This window comes from Canis aureus, chromosome 13 (assembly GCF_053574225.1).
Source record: "Canis aureus isolate CA01 chromosome 13, VMU_Caureus_v.1.0, whole genome shotgun sequence".
NCBI lineage: Eukaryota > Metazoa > Chordata > Mammalia > Carnivora > Canidae > Canis > Canis aureus.
Window position 1 is genome coordinate 28,474,113 of NC_135623.1, and position 20,432 is coordinate 28,494,544.

At 36.5% G+C, this 20,432-nt stretch overlaps 1 protein-coding gene and 1 long non-coding RNA gene across 11 annotated transcripts in view; one reads left to right on the forward strand and one right to left on the reverse strand.

Annotated features, from left to right (window-relative positions):
- The window catches only part of SYT1 (synaptotagmin 1), a 537,260-nt gene that overhangs the window by 367,925 nt on the left and 148,903 nt on the right, over positions 1-20,432 (forward strand). For all 5 annotated transcript variants that reach the window (XM_077845608.1, XM_077845610.1, XM_077845609.1 and 2 more), the window contains one exon: positions 14,967-15,151. In XM_077845608.1, coding sequence (XP_077701734.1) covers positions 14,967-15,151 — 185 coding nt within the window. The remainder of the gene's footprint in view (positions 1-14,966; positions 15,152-20,432) is intronic.
- Positions 1-20,432, reverse strand: part of LOC144282230 (uncharacterized) — a 304,549-nt gene that overhangs the window by 126,113 nt on the left and 158,004 nt on the right. The gene's annotated exons all lie outside the window — the stretch shown is intronic.

The following is a 20,432-nucleotide window of genomic DNA, read 5'->3' on the forward strand; positions in this document are numbered from 1 at the left end:
GCTTCATGCTGTTTGTCTCAAATGTATGGTAGGTTTCAAAGAACACTGATTTTAAAAATGATTTAGAGCAATCAATTGCCACTTATAAGTCAATGTGCTATCCTTCTGAGGTCAGCTGTAAGCTTTTCAAGAGGAGATAATGTTCTCTACTTCTTGATTGTTTTTTCTCAAGATCCTTCTTTCTGATTATCTATTTTACGTTAAGTGCTCTGCTATTTTTTCCCTTCTATCAATAATTTAAAGTAAACATTCTTTTCACAGAGAATAGTGTGACCCCCCATCAAAAAGATTACTCACATCAGCCCACTAAATTATCTTTTTATTATTTCACTCTAGAGCATTAAGATGAACTTCAAACATAAAATTTTACATTGCTTGAAAAAAGACATTTGCCTGGATGTGTTAAGTAACATATCCACTATCGTTTTTCAAAGAATCTTAAGAGGCCACTAGTATAGTGAGGTCATTATGTTTCTTACAGGCAGTATCCCAATCTAGTGATCCTCTAAGGATATAACCATCCTAATAGTTGCTCAGTGACCTGGTTCTTGACTTTGATGATTACGGGTAGGTAAAGTACTGAAGAAAAACAAAAAACAAAAAACAACAACCATAAAACAACAACTATTTCTTCCAGTAAGTTTCACAGTTTTTAATCATTAAGGAAATTCTCTACCTCACTATTTTACAACATACTAAAATGTAAATTTCAGCTACATGAATCCATTTTCTTGAAAATTGTGGGCAAATTTAAAAAAAAGAAAATTGTGGACAGAAACAGCAAAAAAATTGATGAATAAGAAATATTAAATGAAAAAAAAAAAGAAATATTAAATGTATATGGCATTGGAAAGATTTAAATAGTAAAGGACCAAAATCATGATCCTAGGTAAACTTAAATGTTATCATCATTGATTGATTTGAAAAGGAATAATCAGAGCTTGGATTAATAGAAAGAGCTCGATGGCTCAAAAGCTTGAGTTTGAGATTGGGCCATGATCCTTTCCGAGGATCTGTGGACAGTGACATTATTTCTGGTACCTTAAATTTTCCACTTATGAATGAAGATGTTAGTATTTAAATGAAATAATAAACTCAAACTATGTTATGTATTATTTAGTGGAAACATATTACATACAAAGTTGGTTCTTAATAAAAAATGTTTCTAATTTAAAAATGTAAATAATTGTTGAATAAAAAACACTGAATTCAAGGTAGCTGTTTTAGTCACTTAAAATAGTTGGCCAATTTTGAAGGAAAAAAAAACAGCATCCTAGAGCATACTGTTAATGCATAAGCACCACAGAACTAAGTGTAATCAAGCAAAACCTACCATTTTGCCACTAGAAAGAGTAAAATTCTTGCCACAAATATCTTTACTGCTGCGTTAAAACATTTACTTCAGGTGCATTAGCTGGGCTAATTACTGAAAATACAGAACAGTGCATATTGTGTTTGTTTCCATTAGTACAAATTTTAATATTATTCTAATGCTCTTCACTCTATTTGAATAAAAAACAATGTTTGGCCACTGTGATTTTAAAGAACTATTATTTATTCTCTCAAAAGTTTGATTTATTCTATTATTTATCCATGAATAGCTTAAACACTATCAAAATGCTTTGCCTTTCGGTTTTCTGACAGCACAGCAATCTTTATTTTAGAATGTTTCCCTGACATTCTGCTGTATCATTAGGGCAGAGCACGTCGAGTATGCTAAGAATTGTAGTAGACATACAAATTGCTTGTATTTCATCTATTATCTATGTAACTTTTAGAGTTTTCTTTTTCAGTAAAGTTTTATGCATTTTCAAATTACGAAATTTCAATAGGACTTGCTGGCAAACAGTAACTGGCCTTTAAAACCCTCCTTCCCATTACACACCATACTAAGTACTTTGCACGTTACAAATTTACATGTCACAGATCATTTAAGAGTTCATACAAGAGTCTCTTCTCTCCACCCATCTCCCAGTATAGGTGTTGAATCTAAGGTTTATGAAAGTTTAAATAACTTGGATCAAATTTATTTGGCAATTTGAGTGGCAAAACTTGGAGTCAGGATTCATCATCCTTTGTATATTTGATATTGCCCATGATGCTATGATTATTATCAATCAGATTTTTTGACAAACAACTGTCACTGATTTGGCATAAACAATAAAAAATTATTTCAGTTCGAGGAAGCCTGATAGTCATATACAAATATATTTACCAAACTAAACTCTTCTTAGCAAATAAAATTAATGAATATTTGCTCAGTTTTCAATGGGGACATGAAAATACATGGAAAGAGCATGAAAACTGAAGACCTCAGTCTGATCCCGACTCTAATATGAATCACATTATGGAAGCCACATTTCAGATCCTCAGTGTTCTCACCTATAAATGGAGACTCTGGAATCCACCACCTTAGCTTCTCTGCAATTTAGTTTTAGGGTCAAATGGAGTAAGGTCATGGGGAAGAGGCTCATGAAGTGAAAGAAGTATGTAAATGAGAAATTAGATTAGGGAATATCACAGGTGCTGGATGTAAGAAAGGAAAAACCGTTATCAGTATCAATAATACAATAGGGGATACACAGCATAAAAATTAGGAAAAATGACAGGAATAAAATGAACTTCATTGCTTTTTCCATAAGCTTTTATTAGAAAAATAAAGAATACTTGCACAAATTTTCTAAACAATCTGGAAAATACATCTCTAAAGTTTAATCAGTATTTGATCTTTAGTATTTAAAAAAAAAAGGATATCCTTTAGTTTTAACAAGAAGTCCAATGGAGCCACGTCCTCACTAGGTCTAAAGAGTATTTTAAGAAGGCTTTCTCTGCCTTTAATTATGCTTTCATTTACTCAATAAGCATTTGTTTATGACTCCCCACATACCCAATCCAACTGATAGATACTTCATAGAAAGCCAAGGAAAGGAAAGTACCATTATCTCTCTTTAGGTAGGTAGCCCCCTCCCACCATGTTGAAGAGGCAAATTACAAAGCTACTAGAAAACAAGGATCGATATATGATAATACAGGGATGCTTGGGTGGCTCGGTGGTTGAGCGTCTGCCTTTGGCTCAGGGCGTGATCCTGGGGTCCTGGGATCGAGTCCTGTATCAGGTTCCCCACAGGGAGCCCACTTCTCCCTCGCCTGTGTCTCTGCCTCTGTCTGTGTCCCTCATAAATAAATAAATAAAATCATATATATAATCATATATATGATAATACAAATGAGAAAGCATAACTAAATGTGCATGAGAAGCAATATAAAGTGCTCGGGTGTGGTATTACTCAGGCAGACGTTTGGAGGAAGTCTATCGAGAGTCTTTTTTTTTTTTTTTAAGGTTTTATTTATTTATTCATGATAGAGAGAGAGAGAGAGGCAGAGACACAGGCAGAGGGAGAAGCAGGCTCCATGCCAGGAGCCCGACACGGGACTCGATCTTGGGACTCCAGGACTGCGCCCTGGGCCAAAGTCAAGGTGCCAAACCACTGAGCCACCCAGGGATCCCCTCGAGAGTCTTTTAAGGGAGGAAATGGCTATGTTTGACAAGGAAAAGAGAATAAAGAAAATTGTACATTCTGGGTGAATTTACAAAACCAAGCAAGATTCACAAAGGGCTTTGAGGTCATGTGCTCCCAGTTGCAGTGCTTGAAGTACCACTCTAAAGGAAAGGGATAAGATTTAAATGGGGGGAAAAATAAAGAAACAAAAAGCCACTATATATATGTATATATATGAGATGGACTGGCATAGGGAAGTTCCTTCAAAAGCAAGAACAGAAAATAAATCAAGAATCACGGGAACTTTAGAAAAATAAAGATGAAAGTTCAAATCCAAAAACCGAGAAACAAAAAGAAGAAATGATGCTACAAATTGCCAGGGAGAAAAAAACACGTTGAGAGACACAGAGAAAACAACAAATGGAAAGGAAAATTAATAAGTTGGGTCTGTAACAGCAGGAATCCATTGGATAATCAAGGAAAAATGTCCTGTGGATAGCGAGACAAGCAAGGGGCTTTGTTTTCCCTGTGTCTACCTGTCACTTTGTATAGTAATGAAATTAATGAGCCTGACTCTTCCTTTTCATGACTGGAAAGACTCAAACATCCTGATCTTCTTTGCTCATGCATAGCAACCACACAGCTCTCCTGTCAGTACAATCAAATCGCTCCAAGTTACAGGGAATTCTGAAAACATTGTCACTTGCCCCTAGAATAATAAACAGAAAGTACGGGGGAGGGGGATGTGGAAATCCTTCCAAAACAGGAGGCTGACAAGGCTAAGGGACATTTTTCTTTGTTTCTTATGACTGCTGGCCTGAAGTCGTACACCAGCATGAAGAAGCATCAAGAATCTACCTGCCTGTCTAGCTGACGTTCTTTTACCATAACGGGATTTAATCATCCTATGAAATTGCTTAGAAAAGAAACAACTAGAGGCTCGGATATTGAAATAACCAAATGTTGCCATCAGGTGCCATATCTAATTCTTGGAATCGATTTTCTTTTTCCTTGGGCATCTTTGCCAAAGATAGAAAAAAATTAAAGACAAGGTTAGCCAAATCCAAAGCATCAAAAGAAAACCAAATACCAACTGAAGCAGAATTCAAAAGATGCTTTTTAATGATGATTTTTAATACAAAAGAAGAAAGGTAGCTTCCACTAGGGGAAGAAAAACCTGAGACCTACTCTTTCTTAGTTTTGAACTTGGAAATCAGAACTCAAAAGCGACATGCTACAAATTTGATAGGATAAATGGATTTGCCTTTAACCACGAAATTGTGTTGTCCACAGCATGACTGAAAACTGTTACAAACTTCCAAAGGCTTCCGAACTGATTAGCCCGTGAATCGCCTTCGCCTCTGCCAACTTACCTGGCAGCCTTTCCTGTTTACCAAAGCACTTCTCCCCGGAGCCTGCAGACAGCAAGCTCCCTGGCTGACTGGAGCCTTATCTAAATCCTCTGGAAGTCGTGCTGGGGCTTATCTCTGCCTGAAGACCCAACATCATTTTTTCCATGTCAAATTTCAGACATTCCAATATTGTGAAGATATGGATGACTTTGCCTTATCATTGAAAGCAGACTATTATTATAGACATTTTATAAAATTAATTATTTGGTTAATACCTGTGCAGATAAAAGGGCCCTCAGTCAACAAACTTTTGTTATCAAGACTAATCACTACATTCAACGAGAAACATCAATAACCTTAGGAAGTTATTCAGCAGGGGTTGGGAATTTGTTCTGTAGCCAAGCACACACCAAAATCACATCAGCAGATAGAGGTTCTGGTAAAAATTTCTCAATGTAGAGGTTGTGACTTTCTGCTTTTCAAAGCAATCTATTTTACTGAAGCTTTTTAAATACATTAACGGTTTTTTAAGAGTTTATGGGCAGAGAGGCAGATTTCCCAATTTCTTGAGTTTTAAGTTTTTAAAAATAATTCTCAACAAGAGATCTTTTGACAAGTAGAGAGAGATTTCTATGACTACATAATGGAATCAGAGTCAAGCAAAAGACCCCATTTAATTTGGCATTTAACATGCTGTCCTGTTGTTTACAATTTGCTTCATGTATGTTAATCACATCTGCCCACATGGATTATAAACTGTTTAAGCAAATTAAGCAAATTTGAACTTCTTCATTATTCCTTCAATGTCCTAAGCATCAATGTGTTAAATAGACACTCAAAGGGATGAATGAATGAATGAATGAATGAGCCTCTGTATTACTGTTTAGAAATCCATCTGCCTTAAAAAAAAAAAAAAAAAAGAAAGAAATCCATCTGCCTTAACGAGTGGCTAACTCTACTCAATGGTTTGGATCTTTTTTTTTTTTTAGATTTTTAATTTATTTATTTGAGAGAGAGAGAGAGCATGAATGGGGGATCAGGAGAGGGAGAAGCAGGACCCCCCCACACATTGAGCAGGGAGCCTGATGTGCAGGGCTCCATCCCAGGACCCTGAGATTATGACCTGAACCGAAGGCAGATGCTTAACCCACTGAGCCACCCAGGAGCCCCGACTTGGATCCTTTCTACAACCTAGTTATGCAGATGTATCTTCCAGTTTGCTTTTCCATCAGGAGCACATACTGAAAAAGCTCAACAGAACTATCTATGTAAGAGGAGAATGTGAAACACGTTCAGGTAATGCTGAAGGCTATTTAGGGAAGGCTACATGTGTTTACCGCAGGGAACTCTCTTTTCATTTACTATTACTCTTTCCCAAGTGTCTTATTGAGAGCTTTATTTAACAAAGTAGTCACTGGGTGAGAAGACAGAGTAAAGGGAATCTAAAAACCAAAGGAAAAAGGAGAAGGAAGGATCAAGGAAGAAAAGGAGGGAAGAGGAAGACAGACAAGATGGGAGGGACTCAGGGAAGGAAGGAGGAAAAAACTGGAATCCCCAAAATGCTGTTTTCACTGTGTAGCAAGAAAAGTTTGGGAGCTTACCTCGGGACTCACCTCCTGTTTGGAGCTTTCAGGAACGGGAGGACTCTTTACCTTGCCCTTTCCTAACCTGCCGCCTACAGAGCCCACCCACTCTGTTGAATTTTGTATTTAATCCTTTATACAGTCTCTTTCTAGTTTCTTCCTGGAAGGTAGTGTTTGCAAGCTCCTAGAGAGAGGGACCTGCCTCCTCTGTTCCTTCACCACCCCCAGCACAGCAGAAGCACATAGCAGGTTGCCAAGAGGGGGGGGGGGGGGAAGTCAAATGACCAAATAAAGGAGTAAGGTTTTTTTTTTTGTTTTTTGAATTCCCTCATTTCTGTGAATTTCACCATGATTCTCTGGGAAAGGAGTTTTTAATTTGGAATCCAACAGTCTTTTAGACTAGGCACTGTCATGTCCATAAGGGTACCACACATTCCCAGGTGTATAGAAACTTAAACACATGGCACACGCCCTGTCCCCCTGCTCCCCCCTCCATGTCTGTTTTCCCATCAAGACACTATAGATTTTGTCATATTTTAAAAGAAGCATATAATTCAACAGAGGCTTCGGACTCTATCCTCAAGACTGAGGAAAAAAAGTAAGTTTGTTTAATACCCAGGAGCAAAGAATGCACAGTCTTTGAAGCTGGTTTCAGTCTATAATGAGAAACTCTTCATTCTGACCTTTGACTGGTTGGTTTATTCTTAAGCCATATTCTGTATGACTTCATACAGTGTTTCAAATCTCACATTTAATGCGCTGCTCCAGAGGTAGTTAATGAGTATATTAATCCACATATTTCCAGTGCTTCATTTCTATTTGCATGCTGCAATTTAGAGAAAGCTTTAAAATGCAAGGCTTATTTGGCTTTTTGCCAATTCTTGAAGAATTATCCTTGTGTGTTTAAAATTATTCATAAACAGCCTAAAAGTAAAGCTCTGAAATAGATTATTTTTTCTTACTGTTTCACAGCAAAATTATTTTCACATTCTACTCTGCATCTTGCATCAATGCCTGATGATCTAGAAAGACTGTTTGGGGTAAACCTGGAAGTTGGCAAAAAAGCTGCAGTAAATCTAAGAATGAAGAAATACGTGAGTTATTCATAAGATAGATTATACAGACATTAGTGCGGCAATGAGACACTCATGACAAAACAGATATGTCAACAGTAGAAAAGGCTTGAAGTTATTGCTGAATTTTTGTAGTGGCCATAGCAACGGTATTACCCAGATCATCTTGAGGCTCTTGGCTGAAATACCAAGGACTGGTGTAAATGGACGAGGTTCTATTTCTGAGACAGGGAAATGCAGCCCATCTTGTGAAAGAGATATGGATTTTAGGTTGTTTCTTAATATGATGAATGGGAATGCAACCTGCTAGATAACACAGAGCTGCACTTGAAAGTGAAATCGAGGCAAAAAATATAAAATAAAAAACACAGCAATGAGTTTTGCCCTAGATTTTATCAAAAATCCAATGAGTAAATCCACCAGAAGTTTGCCAGCCTAGGAGACCACAAAAGCTGACTACATGGGGATATGGCAGGAGAGAATCAGAGCTAAGGAAATGTGACTGAGTAGCAGACCTAAGGAAAACATTTGAGACAGTCCTGTACTTGAGAGACCATCCCATTCTACTTGTACTTGAGCCCAAGAACATGGCTATGTGGGTTTCCTTTGAGCCACCTAACGTTTACTGAGCACTAAGCTGGTGGGACTGTGTCAGGATTTTAGAGAATGCAAAAAAAAAAAAAAAAAAGTCTATTTAGAAGTGAGAGCTTAGAATCAGAAAATCTAGAACCGGGCGCCTCTTGGCCATAGGGCACTTTGTGTAAACTTTGTAAAGCTCCTTTCCCCAACTATTCATTCTGTAGGACTCCTCTGATGAGATTTTGGATTTGGGGACAAAAATTGGACACCCGAGCTACTCTTCAGTAATAGTAAGAGTTTCTTTTTCATAAACGTGCCTTCCACAATACCTTTGCTCCCAGTGACACTTTGCTCTATTAAAGGGAAGGAAATTTGGACTGTTAAAAAAAAAAAGTTTATGAGGGCCTTTTAAATAAATAATTTTTACAAATTTGCTCAGTGCCAAAGCCTGCCTCAGGAAAAAACAAAAATGCTGTTTTTCAATCTGAGAATAACATTTTTATTTTAAAAAGAATATTTACTAGCAGCTTTCATCAATAGATATCCCCCTTAGAGCACTGAATTTGTACACAAGAGCACATAAAGCCATGTAGATTCTATCTGAAAACACCATATTAAGCTCTAAATACGGAGTTTGGCAAATTTAAGAAATTCACTTCTCTGAAAAAAAGTAAGAAAGACCTAGTTTTTAACATGTAGGAAGTAAATAGTAAGCTTCATGATTATACAAACCATGCTTGGCACCTTATTACAGGCCTATAAAAATGTCCGGCAAATAGATGTTCAATAAATGTGTTTAATGAAACACTTAATTTTCTAAACTGCTTAATTTATGCCAACGCCTCATGAAAGAATGGCCTCTCCTGAAGGGGAAACAGTTGTTTGTTTTCCCCATAAAAGAGACCTGCTAATGCAAATTTACTTCTTAATTATTCTAAATTTTTTGTGTTTTCATTAAATATCAGAGCTGCAGTTGATGAACAATCTACAAAGAGCTGAATGTTGAGTTATTAAGAAATGAATTTCATGTGTAGAAAGGGATTATATCAAAACGCCTTAGATATATTTATACAGATTTTTGTTTTATTTTTCAATACTACATCTTCTTATTCTAGCCTACATAAATGACCCAATGTTTTTCACCACTGTCACTACTTCTCACTGGGGGGGTGGGGGGTGGGAGGGCACTTTTAGCAAACGTATGTAGTACTTTTGCTTACAAATCTGTAAACACTGACACTTTTGCTGAGCTTTGAGAAATAATATCATTTGAATGGCTGAAGAAGAAGAACAGCATTTCAAGAAAGAAGGAATATATTTGAGGAAGACCTGGGGATAGAACTGAGCAAAGAGCAATGAGTGACTCAGTCACATGGGAGGTAACCTCAGGCCCACACCTCACAAGAAGGAATAGATGTAAAGGAAGCATAAAATATATGAGAGAAGAAATGGCACAACTTTCCACTCAATCGGGCTTGGAAGAAAATTTTCCACACAGTGCTAAGATACAACAAGCAGGCAATAACTGAAGCACTGAGAGGAGCCATAGAGCTGGTTTGGCAAACTGGTTGAGGCGACGGATTCGTAGGAAATATTCTACAGGCTGTAGGAAGTACAGTCCCGGCATATATAAGAGGGAACAGAATGGAAGAATTGATGTAAAAGTTTAAGGCATGGGCAACAATCTCCTCAACAGTGAGTGAACGTGAAAATGAACAGGGGCTAAGAGCTTCGAAGAACAACTCCATTTAAAGACTCCGGAACAGGAAAGGAGACAGAAAAAAATGTCCAATCCATACACGAAGATGCTGCTAAGGGCAGTAGAAACAAAAGCAGGAGGAAATTTCAAAAAGGAACATATAATCAAGATTTCCTCCTACCATGGACAATGTTGTTTGTGTTTAGTCACAAGAAAACCATTGATTATCTTTGAGGGAGTCTTGGGTACAACGTTAGTGTCATGGGAATGGTTGCAGAAGAGATAGATAGGTAAGGGTGTTGAACAGGATCACAGAAAATATAGAAATAACCCACACTGATATTCCAATTGTATAATCATCTATATGCAGCAGGTCACAAGTCTCTTGAGGCAATCCCAAATAGGTTTCACTGAGCCAAACTCAAACTTTCAGAAGAGCTGATTCCTTTTTTAATCCCTGACTTTGAGATATAATTAACAAATAACATTGTCTAAATTGAAGATGGACAGTGTAATGATACATATATATGTACATATGATACATACATATGTACATATTTACATATTATATATATATACATAGATAGATAGATAGATAGATAGATAGATAGATAGATAGATAGATAGATAGATAGACAGTGTAATAATTACCACAATTGGGCTAGTTAACACAGTCTTCACCTCACAGGATTACTTGTGTGCATGGTAAGAACATTCAAGATCTACTCTCTAGTTGATTTCAACTATACAATACAATCTCGTTAACTGTAGTCACCATACCGTATATTTGATCCCCAGAACTTCTTAATCTTAGAATTAAAAGTTTTGGCCAGTCCGGTTTGCACAGCGGTTTAGCACCGCCTTCAGTCCAGGGCGTGATCCTGGAGACCAGGGATCGAGTTCCACGTTGGGTTCCCTGCATGGAGCCTGCTTCTCCCTCTGCCTGTGTCTCCGTGTGTGTGTATGTGTGTGTGTGTGTGTGTGTGTCTATGAATAAATAGATAAAATATTTAATAAAAAGAAAAGAATTAAAAGTTTTTACCTTAGACCAACGTTTTCCCGTGATCCCACCCATGAGCCCCTGGTAACCACCAGTCTACTCTTTGCTTCCATGAGTTTACTTTTATAGGTTTCACATATAAATGTGACCATACAGTACTTACCCGTAGGACTTCTCTCACAGACTTATTTCTCTTAGCATAATGCCCTCAAGAGTCATCCATGTTGTCACAAATGGCAGGATTTCCTTTTTATGGCTGAATAATATTCCAATTGTGTGAATATATTCTACATCTTCTTTGTCCCTTCATCCATTAATGGACTTAGGTTGTTTCTTTATCTTGTCCATTATGAATAATACTGCAGTGAACATGGGGGTGAATATACCACTGCACAACAGTAATTTTTTTTTTGTTTCCTTGGGATATATACCCAGAATGAGATTGCTAGATCATATGGCAGCTCTATTTTTAATTTTTTGAGGAACCTCCATCTCTTTTCCATAATGGTTGTATAAATGGATTCCTTCTTAAAAATCATAGGAGAGGACACCGGGTTAGCTCAGTAAGTTAAGCAGCTGCCCTTGGCTCAGGTCATGATCCCAGGGTCCTAGGATTGAGCCCCGCATCAGACTCCTGGCCCAGTGGGGAGCCCACTTCTCCCTCTCCCTCTGCCATTCCCCCAGCTTGTGCTCACTGGCTCTATCTTTCTGTCAAATAAATAAAATCTTTAAAAAATCAATCAGTCAGTCAATCAATAAAACTATAGGGAAGAATCCATTTCCTTGCCTTTTCCAGTTTCTAGAGGCACCTACATTTCTTGGTTCATGGTTTCTTCTTCCATCTTCAAAATCAGCAGCACAGAATCTTCAAATCTGATTCTGAAAATCCTGCCTGCCTTTTTTACTTATAGGGACTATAATAATCACATCAGAACTAAATGTAACGCATGAAAATCTCTCCATCTCAAGATCCTAATTCACATTTGCGAAGTCCTTTTTGCCACGTAAAGTAACATATTCACAAATCCCTGGGAATAGCATGTGGGCATTTCGGAGGAATCCTAATTTTTCTGTCTACCACAAAGTCTACGTTAAAACATCAGAAGCAGTTCAGAATTGACTTTGACTTAATTCTTATGCATCAGTTTATCTTTGGGTTAAACAATGTGAGATTAATTCATTAACAAGAAAATGAAAATAACGTTTTTAATGGAAAGCTTTACGCTAGTCTATTATTTTCTGCTGAAAGGTCTTTAAGTTAAATGTTAAAATTCTTGTTGTAAAATTCCATTTAATGATAGTTGGGTGGCAATAACAATAAGCTAATAGCTTTCTTCCAATAGCAATATTTTGATGAGCCCATTTTTTTTTTATTGTGGCTAGACTATATATTATGGAAATCACTCTTGGCAACATCTTATGCTGATTTTTATTTTCACTGTTTTTTAATGTAAAATGTTTTATTAAAAGGTTTCAAAGCCCTAGATTTTTCCTTTTGTATAGATTTAAAATATAAACACTTTTTACCTAATAATATAAAGATGTATTTGAATTTCTCAAACTCTTGGATCTATAGCTTTTCCTCTGTATAAGGCTTTTCCTGTATAAAATTGAAGGGATAATGAACAAAACTACCATAAATATTAAATGAGATCATGTATGTAGCAGCTAGCAGTTGCTAGCCCATATTAAGTAGGTCTTCAATCAATTTTTAGCTTAATATAAATATTTTCTCACTAATATTGAAGCATTTCTACAAATACTACTAATGAATAATACTACAGATAGTGTTTCTTACCAAACTTGCCAAATTCTAAGTATTTGGTTCATCTACACAGAATTTAAGGTGAGAATTCAATTCAAATAACTGAATTTAATTAAAAATGGTGGTTTATATTCCAAGTATCTATTCAGTCAGGCTTTCATAGGGGTACACAAAACGGTAACCTTAAGGCTTTTTAATTCTCTCTAAAGGCACCAGGAAATTATGAGAAAAATTTTGTGAATTTCATATATCCTGTACAGAATATTCGAAGTTGCAAATTAAGCAATTCAGGAGATCACATCTAGAATATGGCAGCAATTTAAGAAATAAAAATCACAAAATGTCCTCAGTGGTTATACTTTACCTCCGAGTTGCACTATTTAAAATTTCCTCCTGTAATTCCATGTCCCTACCTCTTTTACTCCTTGTGATTAAATAATGTTCCTGTGCTTTCACTATTTTCTTTTTGTGAAGTTGTCAAACGATCTCTGTCTCGTCCTGTGTAATTTAAGAGACTTTTATGTAGCCCTCTGAGAGACTGTCACACAAGTCCGACTAGGAGAATAATTTACGAGGTTCAAAATGAAGGGTCATTATTAATACTGTCTGGCCTGTAATGGATATGTAGACTCTCTCGTCCATGCATGGCAGGGTTTTAACTAGATCAAAAGAGGTAGAAGGTTTTAAATGAGGTGTTATGAATGATGTCATCGGTTACATAAGTTTAATTTACATTTTTAAAATATGATTGTTTAATGAGATTAGACAACATGAGACAACAAACATGTTGTTTGGTGTGGGCTTATGTATTACTTTCAACTATTTCTTTGCCTGAAAACACAATTTCAGAAGTTGTGCTTTTATAAATCCTTAGGCTAACATTTATTAGCCAATCCTAAGCTATAATAATATGCATAATAAGTGTTCTACACTATAAAGCTAAATGCGGAAGGACAGCAAAGAGTGGGTTTTCTCAGTTTTGAAGGGAGGTTAATTTTTAAGTGCTTCTACTTTATCAAAGTATTCCTGACTTGTGTTCAGCCATCATTGGTACTAATCACGTTTATGTAGCTTTTTCTTACCATTTCAATGTCCAGTGTTTTTTCTTAATTACAGCAGGCAAATCTAGTTACTTCTTCTGATTAATCTCAATAGTTGAATAAAATTCCTTTCTGGGCAAGTGAAATCTTAAATATTTCCACAAGACTTTGTTTTAAACATAAGTACGTGGTATAGGATATGCCAAATAAGGAAACAGAGTGACTTCAGTAGATGGACAACTATAATAGAAAAATGTCTATGTGTTTATTTATATATGCTTTATTATTTTAAACAGTCTCTAAAACTGAAGCTTCTCTTCTCATCAAAAAAAAATCATTTTTTTATTCCTCTCTATTTTCCCTAGCATATCCACTAACTCCTATGTTTTTTAAATATGTACTTATTAGGGCGCACGTTTTACATCCCCACATATACTCTGAGTGTTGTATGTTACCCATAATACTTAGCTGTATGCCTTGAAAATAAATCACTAACATCCGGCTCCTATTATTTGCTGGATGACATCCTAAACTTTTTAGTATATTAACTCCCTTAATTTTCAAAGGAGACTAGAAATAGGTACCATTATCATCTTCACTTTACAGAGAAGGAAACTAACTCAGAACAGTTAGGCAATCAGGCCAGAGTCACACAGCCTGAAAATGGCCAGCCTGAATCAAAGCCTGACCTTAGAGGCACCGAACATAACCCCTGCCCTGCTTCTGGAGGCCGTGGGCAGGTAAACGTCCATCCTACTTTTAGAGTGGGTGACTTGCAGAGCACCAAGGACCTCTTCCTAACCTTGGTTACCATTATGATATCTGTTTGCTCTGGTTCTTTGATTGTTGTCGCTCCTCCCATTATACCCAGAACATATTAATAGGACCTCTACTATTTAATAGATCAGTAATAGCAGCTCATATTTATTAAGCTTTTACCATGTGCCAGGAAATGCATCTGATTTTAATCTTCAGACAGGCTATGATACCGACACGTTTAGAACCACTTGAGAGATGAGGATACTGAGGCAGAGGGAGGTTAGATGACTTGCCCAAGGTCACACAGCTAATACACGGTGGAGGCAGGATTTAAACTCTGAGGCCAAACTCCAGAGCTGGGCTCTGGATGAAGGAAGGAATAAATGAATGGAAAGCTAGCATGGAGGAAGCACATCTGGCCTATGTGGAAGGATGAAGTGGAAACACAGACCTGCATCGAGGCAGAAGAAACATGGGTAGCAAAGCGCAGGACAGGGTGCCTGCAGTGCTCAGTAAATACAAATTAATCAGTGAATACTTTTGTAGCCCATAGGTCAAAAGGCTTTGCCTAGGTGATGTCTGTTACTAACGCTCTCCACATATTTTCCTCTTTCAGTGCCACCGTGGGCCTTAATCGCCATAGCCATAGTCGCTGTCCTTCTAGTCCTGACCTGCTGCTTTTGTATCTGTAAGAAATGTTTGTTCAAAAAGAAAAACAAGAAGAAGGGGAAAGAGAAAGGAGGGAAGAATGCCATCAACATGAAAGATGTGAAAGACTTAGGGAAGACCATGAAAGACCAGGTAATGTTTTCCTACCATATCACTTCTTTGATGATTTTGTTACAAGTTCATAGATGACTTATAATTTGATGCCAGAGGAGTGTGGAAATAAACAACTTCTGGACAGATGTCACTGTTGTCAAAATGCTTTGCAATCCTTTCAGTAATTATGCAATGTCCCAAAGTGCAAGGAAAACATTTGGTGGGGTTTTTCCAGGCTCCTAAACATGGGAACCAGGAAAGGGCATCCACCACCAGCAGGGCCATCTTGACAGGCCCAGCAGATTGGAATGATGCCTGAGTATTTTGGTGACATCTGCTCAGCCAGTCTTAATTGCATTTAGAGTTAGAGAGAAAGAATCCAGAGTGGCTGACTGCTCTCCCTCGTGGGCAGGCTGCCTTTGTCACATCACCACTGCTCCGCAGTCACTGTTAAATAACTCAGACTTACGGCCGTCTACCATACTTAACAAAAACCACCACTCCTACCCATTCATCCGCCTCGATAATTAGCGCTCAGCAACAGGGAGCTAAACAGTGAGTAAAACGGGAGAGAACTGCCAGCTAGTCCTAAGAACGGCGCATAATTTTAAGGCAAGATTCTTGTTTCATGAGTTAGGGGCAATGAAATCATGATACAGGCTATGGAATCCATCGGGCTGGGTTACCTTCCCGAGGCCCAGGAAGCTCTTTGGATATTCTTTACGTTATTGTCTATTTTTATTGAACTAAGTGGATGAGTTGGTTCAGAATAAAGTTTACTATTAACAATTATATTTAGATCCCTCTTGTTTTTTGGAATCATTTTCATAGTGGGTATCTTTAAAGAACATTTAATTCATATTAATAATGTAAATGTAGAGCTTTTTCACAGAAAACAACATCTTCCATGATCTTTGTTTCCTTTCTAATAATTCAAAAGTTCTACTTATTCCCAAATAGCAACATATATCAATAGTTTTTTGAGTTCTTTTTATAGTATTAATTACTATTAACTGAACTCTCTAATAGGTGAATCTCCTTAAGAACAGTTTAGTTAAGGAGGGCATTTTTAGTACATTTGCATAGTTTCCTAGTTAACCATCCACTCAGGGCAACAGCCCCACTCCCCAGCTTGAGCTTTAAACACTTCTTCTCAAAGACACTGTAATGTCTATTGACAACAATTTCACAAAGGCTCTTCTGCACTCGCTGAACTGGTTTCAGAGCTATAGAATGTATGCAGCACTTGCACTCACCCTCAGCCAGCTTTGTCCTGAACTCAGAACAAGGTTTACGTTTTTCTGAGTTTTAATCACAAGCACAGAAGTCCAGGTACCCACATCTGACCACAGTGGTCTAACAAGGATTTTTCTCTTGAGTTAATTTGTTACATAATAACTGCAATTTGAAAACGTGCCTTGCTCTACACTTCGACATTTTCAGTACAAGCAGAACTTGACAGAGATTTCTTTAAACAATTTATTGGGAGCTTAAGTGTAGAAACAATGTGCTAGATGGGCAGAGACTGAGACTGAATAATCTGTGTGAATTTCCAGCTGTGTGTATGAAACAATTTGAAAATACAGCCCTATCATTTTCCTAACTATAATACAACACAAATATGATGTTCCCATATCCAAGAATTAACAATTAAAAGTATTAAATAATGATAAATTATAATTACAGGATTTTTTTTTTAGCATTAGAAATTTGTTTTCTTCTTTGTGGAATTTGTTCTGTATGACATAAGATAGTAACTTGGAGTATAGTTGGGGTGTTTGTTACCCCTGTAATGACCTGGATAAATGACCAAGATCTCAAAATACTAAATACACAGAATTGGTGGTGGTTAATTTTTTCACTGGTCATCAGTTCCTTTGGATGCGAGAGGAAGAGAAAATGAGTCAAATACTCAAATCCTAGTAGGAAGTCAGTGATAGTTGATAGTGATCTACTATTACAACAAGGTGTTTAGGATTTCAACCACTCAAAAAGATATCATTTCAAGCAGATTGCTTGTCTATGTAGGGTTTTATAGATCTTATTTTAATTTATGAACAATTAATTGTACAAAATGAAATGTAATTTGGACAAGGAAAAATAGGCTTTATCAGTAAACAGTCATACTACAGCAGCTTATACTACTTCTTAAGGCAGGCAATAGTAGCTAATAATGGATTCTATTGTTTTATGAAGAGGAAGGATAAAGAAGCAAATAGAATGTACGGTTTTAAGACATATGTCACAGGGTGACCATTCAATCACCCAACTTCAAAACAGCATAAACAGAAAGTAAAATGCTTAAATAATTACACTTACCAAATATTTTAAACAGAGTATGGGTGTGAACATGGGGAAAACAAATATAGTCTATGCCTCTCATTTAAAAACACAACAGATATGAGAGGCATTTTGGACATGATTTCTTAAGACACGCAGTTTCTAGGGCAACCAGTAAGTTTTTACCATTTCAATCTATGTAAGAATACACCGAAATTCAAATTCCAATGTTCATGGCCACCTGTCGCTATGTTGAAATTTTATAACCAACAAAGAATTTTAAAATTCCATAATGACAACAAACTAACTAGTAATAGTATATTTATACAGCATAAGATTTACATTTGAAGGTTTTTATTTTGTATTTGTTTTTTAATTCCTGAAAGCTTGAGAACACTGAAAATGCAGAGAGACATTATCAATTTGCAAAGTCATAGGTCTGGAAGGGTCATTTCTCCATGGTTTTCACTAATGTGTGTGGATATTTTAATTTTTATTTCTTCCTTCTATGTCCTCCTTATCTGTGTTATGTCTCATGACTGTTCTGGACTGTCCCTTGCGGTAGGTTTCCTCTGCTCTTTAGAAACCCCTCGTCAACGCTCGGATATACATTTAGTGGCCTGGCAGCTGGGCTCCACAGCTCAGGGTGTACCATTCTGACACACATCAAGAGGCTGAACTAAATTGATTTTTTTTTAAGCTAAAGGGTTCTCATTTTAAACATTACTAACTGATTAAATAGAACAGTATTAGAAAGCTCAAGTTTTTAACTGATGGGCACAGAAAGAAAATTCAGTCCCTCAATGCTACCTTTTATGTCAGTGTGCCTTATCAAATTCAAATTTGGACAATTTAATTTAAAATCATTTCTGATGGTTGTAAATTAAGCACCTTTTGAATGCTGAAGCAAGACAGAAGCATGTACACTTTGAAATTTAAAGACAAGATCTGATGCTCCCAGCACATGGCTTTCACTACCGCAATTTAGCAAACCATCAAAACTGCTGGGTTTACAAGCTTTTTTCTCTGCATTTTGTTAAGGGGGAGGGAGGCGGAGGGAGTATTGCTCTTGAGATATTATAATAGCTACTGATTTAATAGGCCTGAATTTAATGTGATGGTCGAGAAGACGTCCTGCTTAAGCTCAGCCTTCAGGACAAGAATAGACTTAATCACTTCAGTGATGAACAGTGGCACTGAGAAATTATCAAAAATTTAGCCCTATTTCATACAGAGTAATTGCAGAGATGGTCCTGTACCTTTTATTAGGGCAAAAACCACTTAGGAAGAAGGAGATTTAATATCTCAGCTATTTCAAATTGCACTGGGCTGAAACATGATATGTAAATTGTCAGTTCTGAAAGAGACTTTTGAAAAAGTATTTTAATCCATGATTTTTTTTATAATTATGATAGAGTAACGTGTAGATTTTTCAGACAGAAATATGTACTAAATAGCTTGCTATTATTTTTAAAAACTTTAAAATCTTAGAGGGAGGCAATTTACCTAAGCTGCAATTTCCTAAGCACATCTACAGGAGTGTTAAAGACTGACACACAGCTAAGGTTTTGAAAGGGCTAGGTGATTTCACTGCCTCAGCTCCTCTAATTAAAGTCAGTAGCCTTTTCTGGTCACTTTAATAGCATGTTCCCTTTAATGATCTATCCCCCCTCACCCCCACCCCCCCAAGTTAAAAGATGTACGTTTTCAGTAATTAAATTGTTTCCTGCCTTTGGCTGTCAGGAAACCAACATTTTACTATTCAGAAAAACATTTAAGTATAAACTTTCCTACATAGATGTAATGAATAATGATAATTTTTGATTTTCTAAACTCATTATAGGCTCCTGAAAATTTTCAAGCAGCACAGAAATGGAGGCATCTCCAACTACATCTCTGCTGTTTTATAAGATCTTCCCACCCAAATGAGTTCTATTGATGCAGTGCCATCAAGTCTCAGGGGTATTTTTAAGATCAAACTGGAGTTGTCTGAGTAGAGCCAAATTGGAAAATCTTGTCAATTTCAGTGCCATTTTGAAGCACCACAGAGAAATCTCCGTGTAAATGTATGAACAGTAAAGCTTTCACTCAGCAGAGAAGAGAGAGCACGAAATCTGGAAGGTCAGGAGAGGCTAGGGGATGGAGCTGCAGTCTGACGACTCATGCCTTTCTGAAATCCGGATATACTTCTGGCATTTGAGTTCTACAAGAATTCTCAGATTTGACTTGCTGACAGGGGTTAAAATTCCTTTACTTTATCATAGATACAAAGCAGCCTGCCACTTTGTCTTATTTTGACTCACACACCTATACATGAAAGGCAATAAAAATGCCATAACCAAAAACTATGGAAGAAGATTTGCATTATATATAAAAGCTGAGACCACTAAAATACAATGATTTCTCTAGAAATCAATAAGAACCAAACAAAACAATAAAAAATTCAGCAAAGAATGTATACAAGCAGTTCCCAGAAGAACAAATACAATTGGTTACTATGAAGATTTTCAAATTTTTCCACTCACTAGTGGTCAGGGAAATGTAATTTTATCATTTTTAATTTTGAATAACTATGTATAGCTTTTTAAATTATTTTTTCCAATTCTCTAAAGCAGTAAGAATGCATATCCTTAGAAACAAAGCTCCTAATATTTACCATCTTTATAACCTTTGATTTTTTTCAGCAGAGTTGTTGTATTCAATGGGAAATACATTATCTATTTTTATGTTCAAAAGAGAGGAGCATTTGAATATATTTTGTGAAATAATGAGCTTTCTAGTATGTCAATTTACATTACACTAAGGTTTAGATGATGAGGAATACCCAGTTGGTCCAAACTGAGTTGAGAGTTCAGAACCATGATTTTTGTTCATTAACGCAAAATAAATGTTTATACTGATTTCAGCTTGACAAAATTGTAAACATAACTGCTCTTGTTTTTTGGTATCAAATAGACCCATAAATCAATTTAATTCAGCCTAGCTTTCTGTGGAGCTGTTATAAAAATAAAATGGTAAACTTAAACTGGAAGCGGGGTAG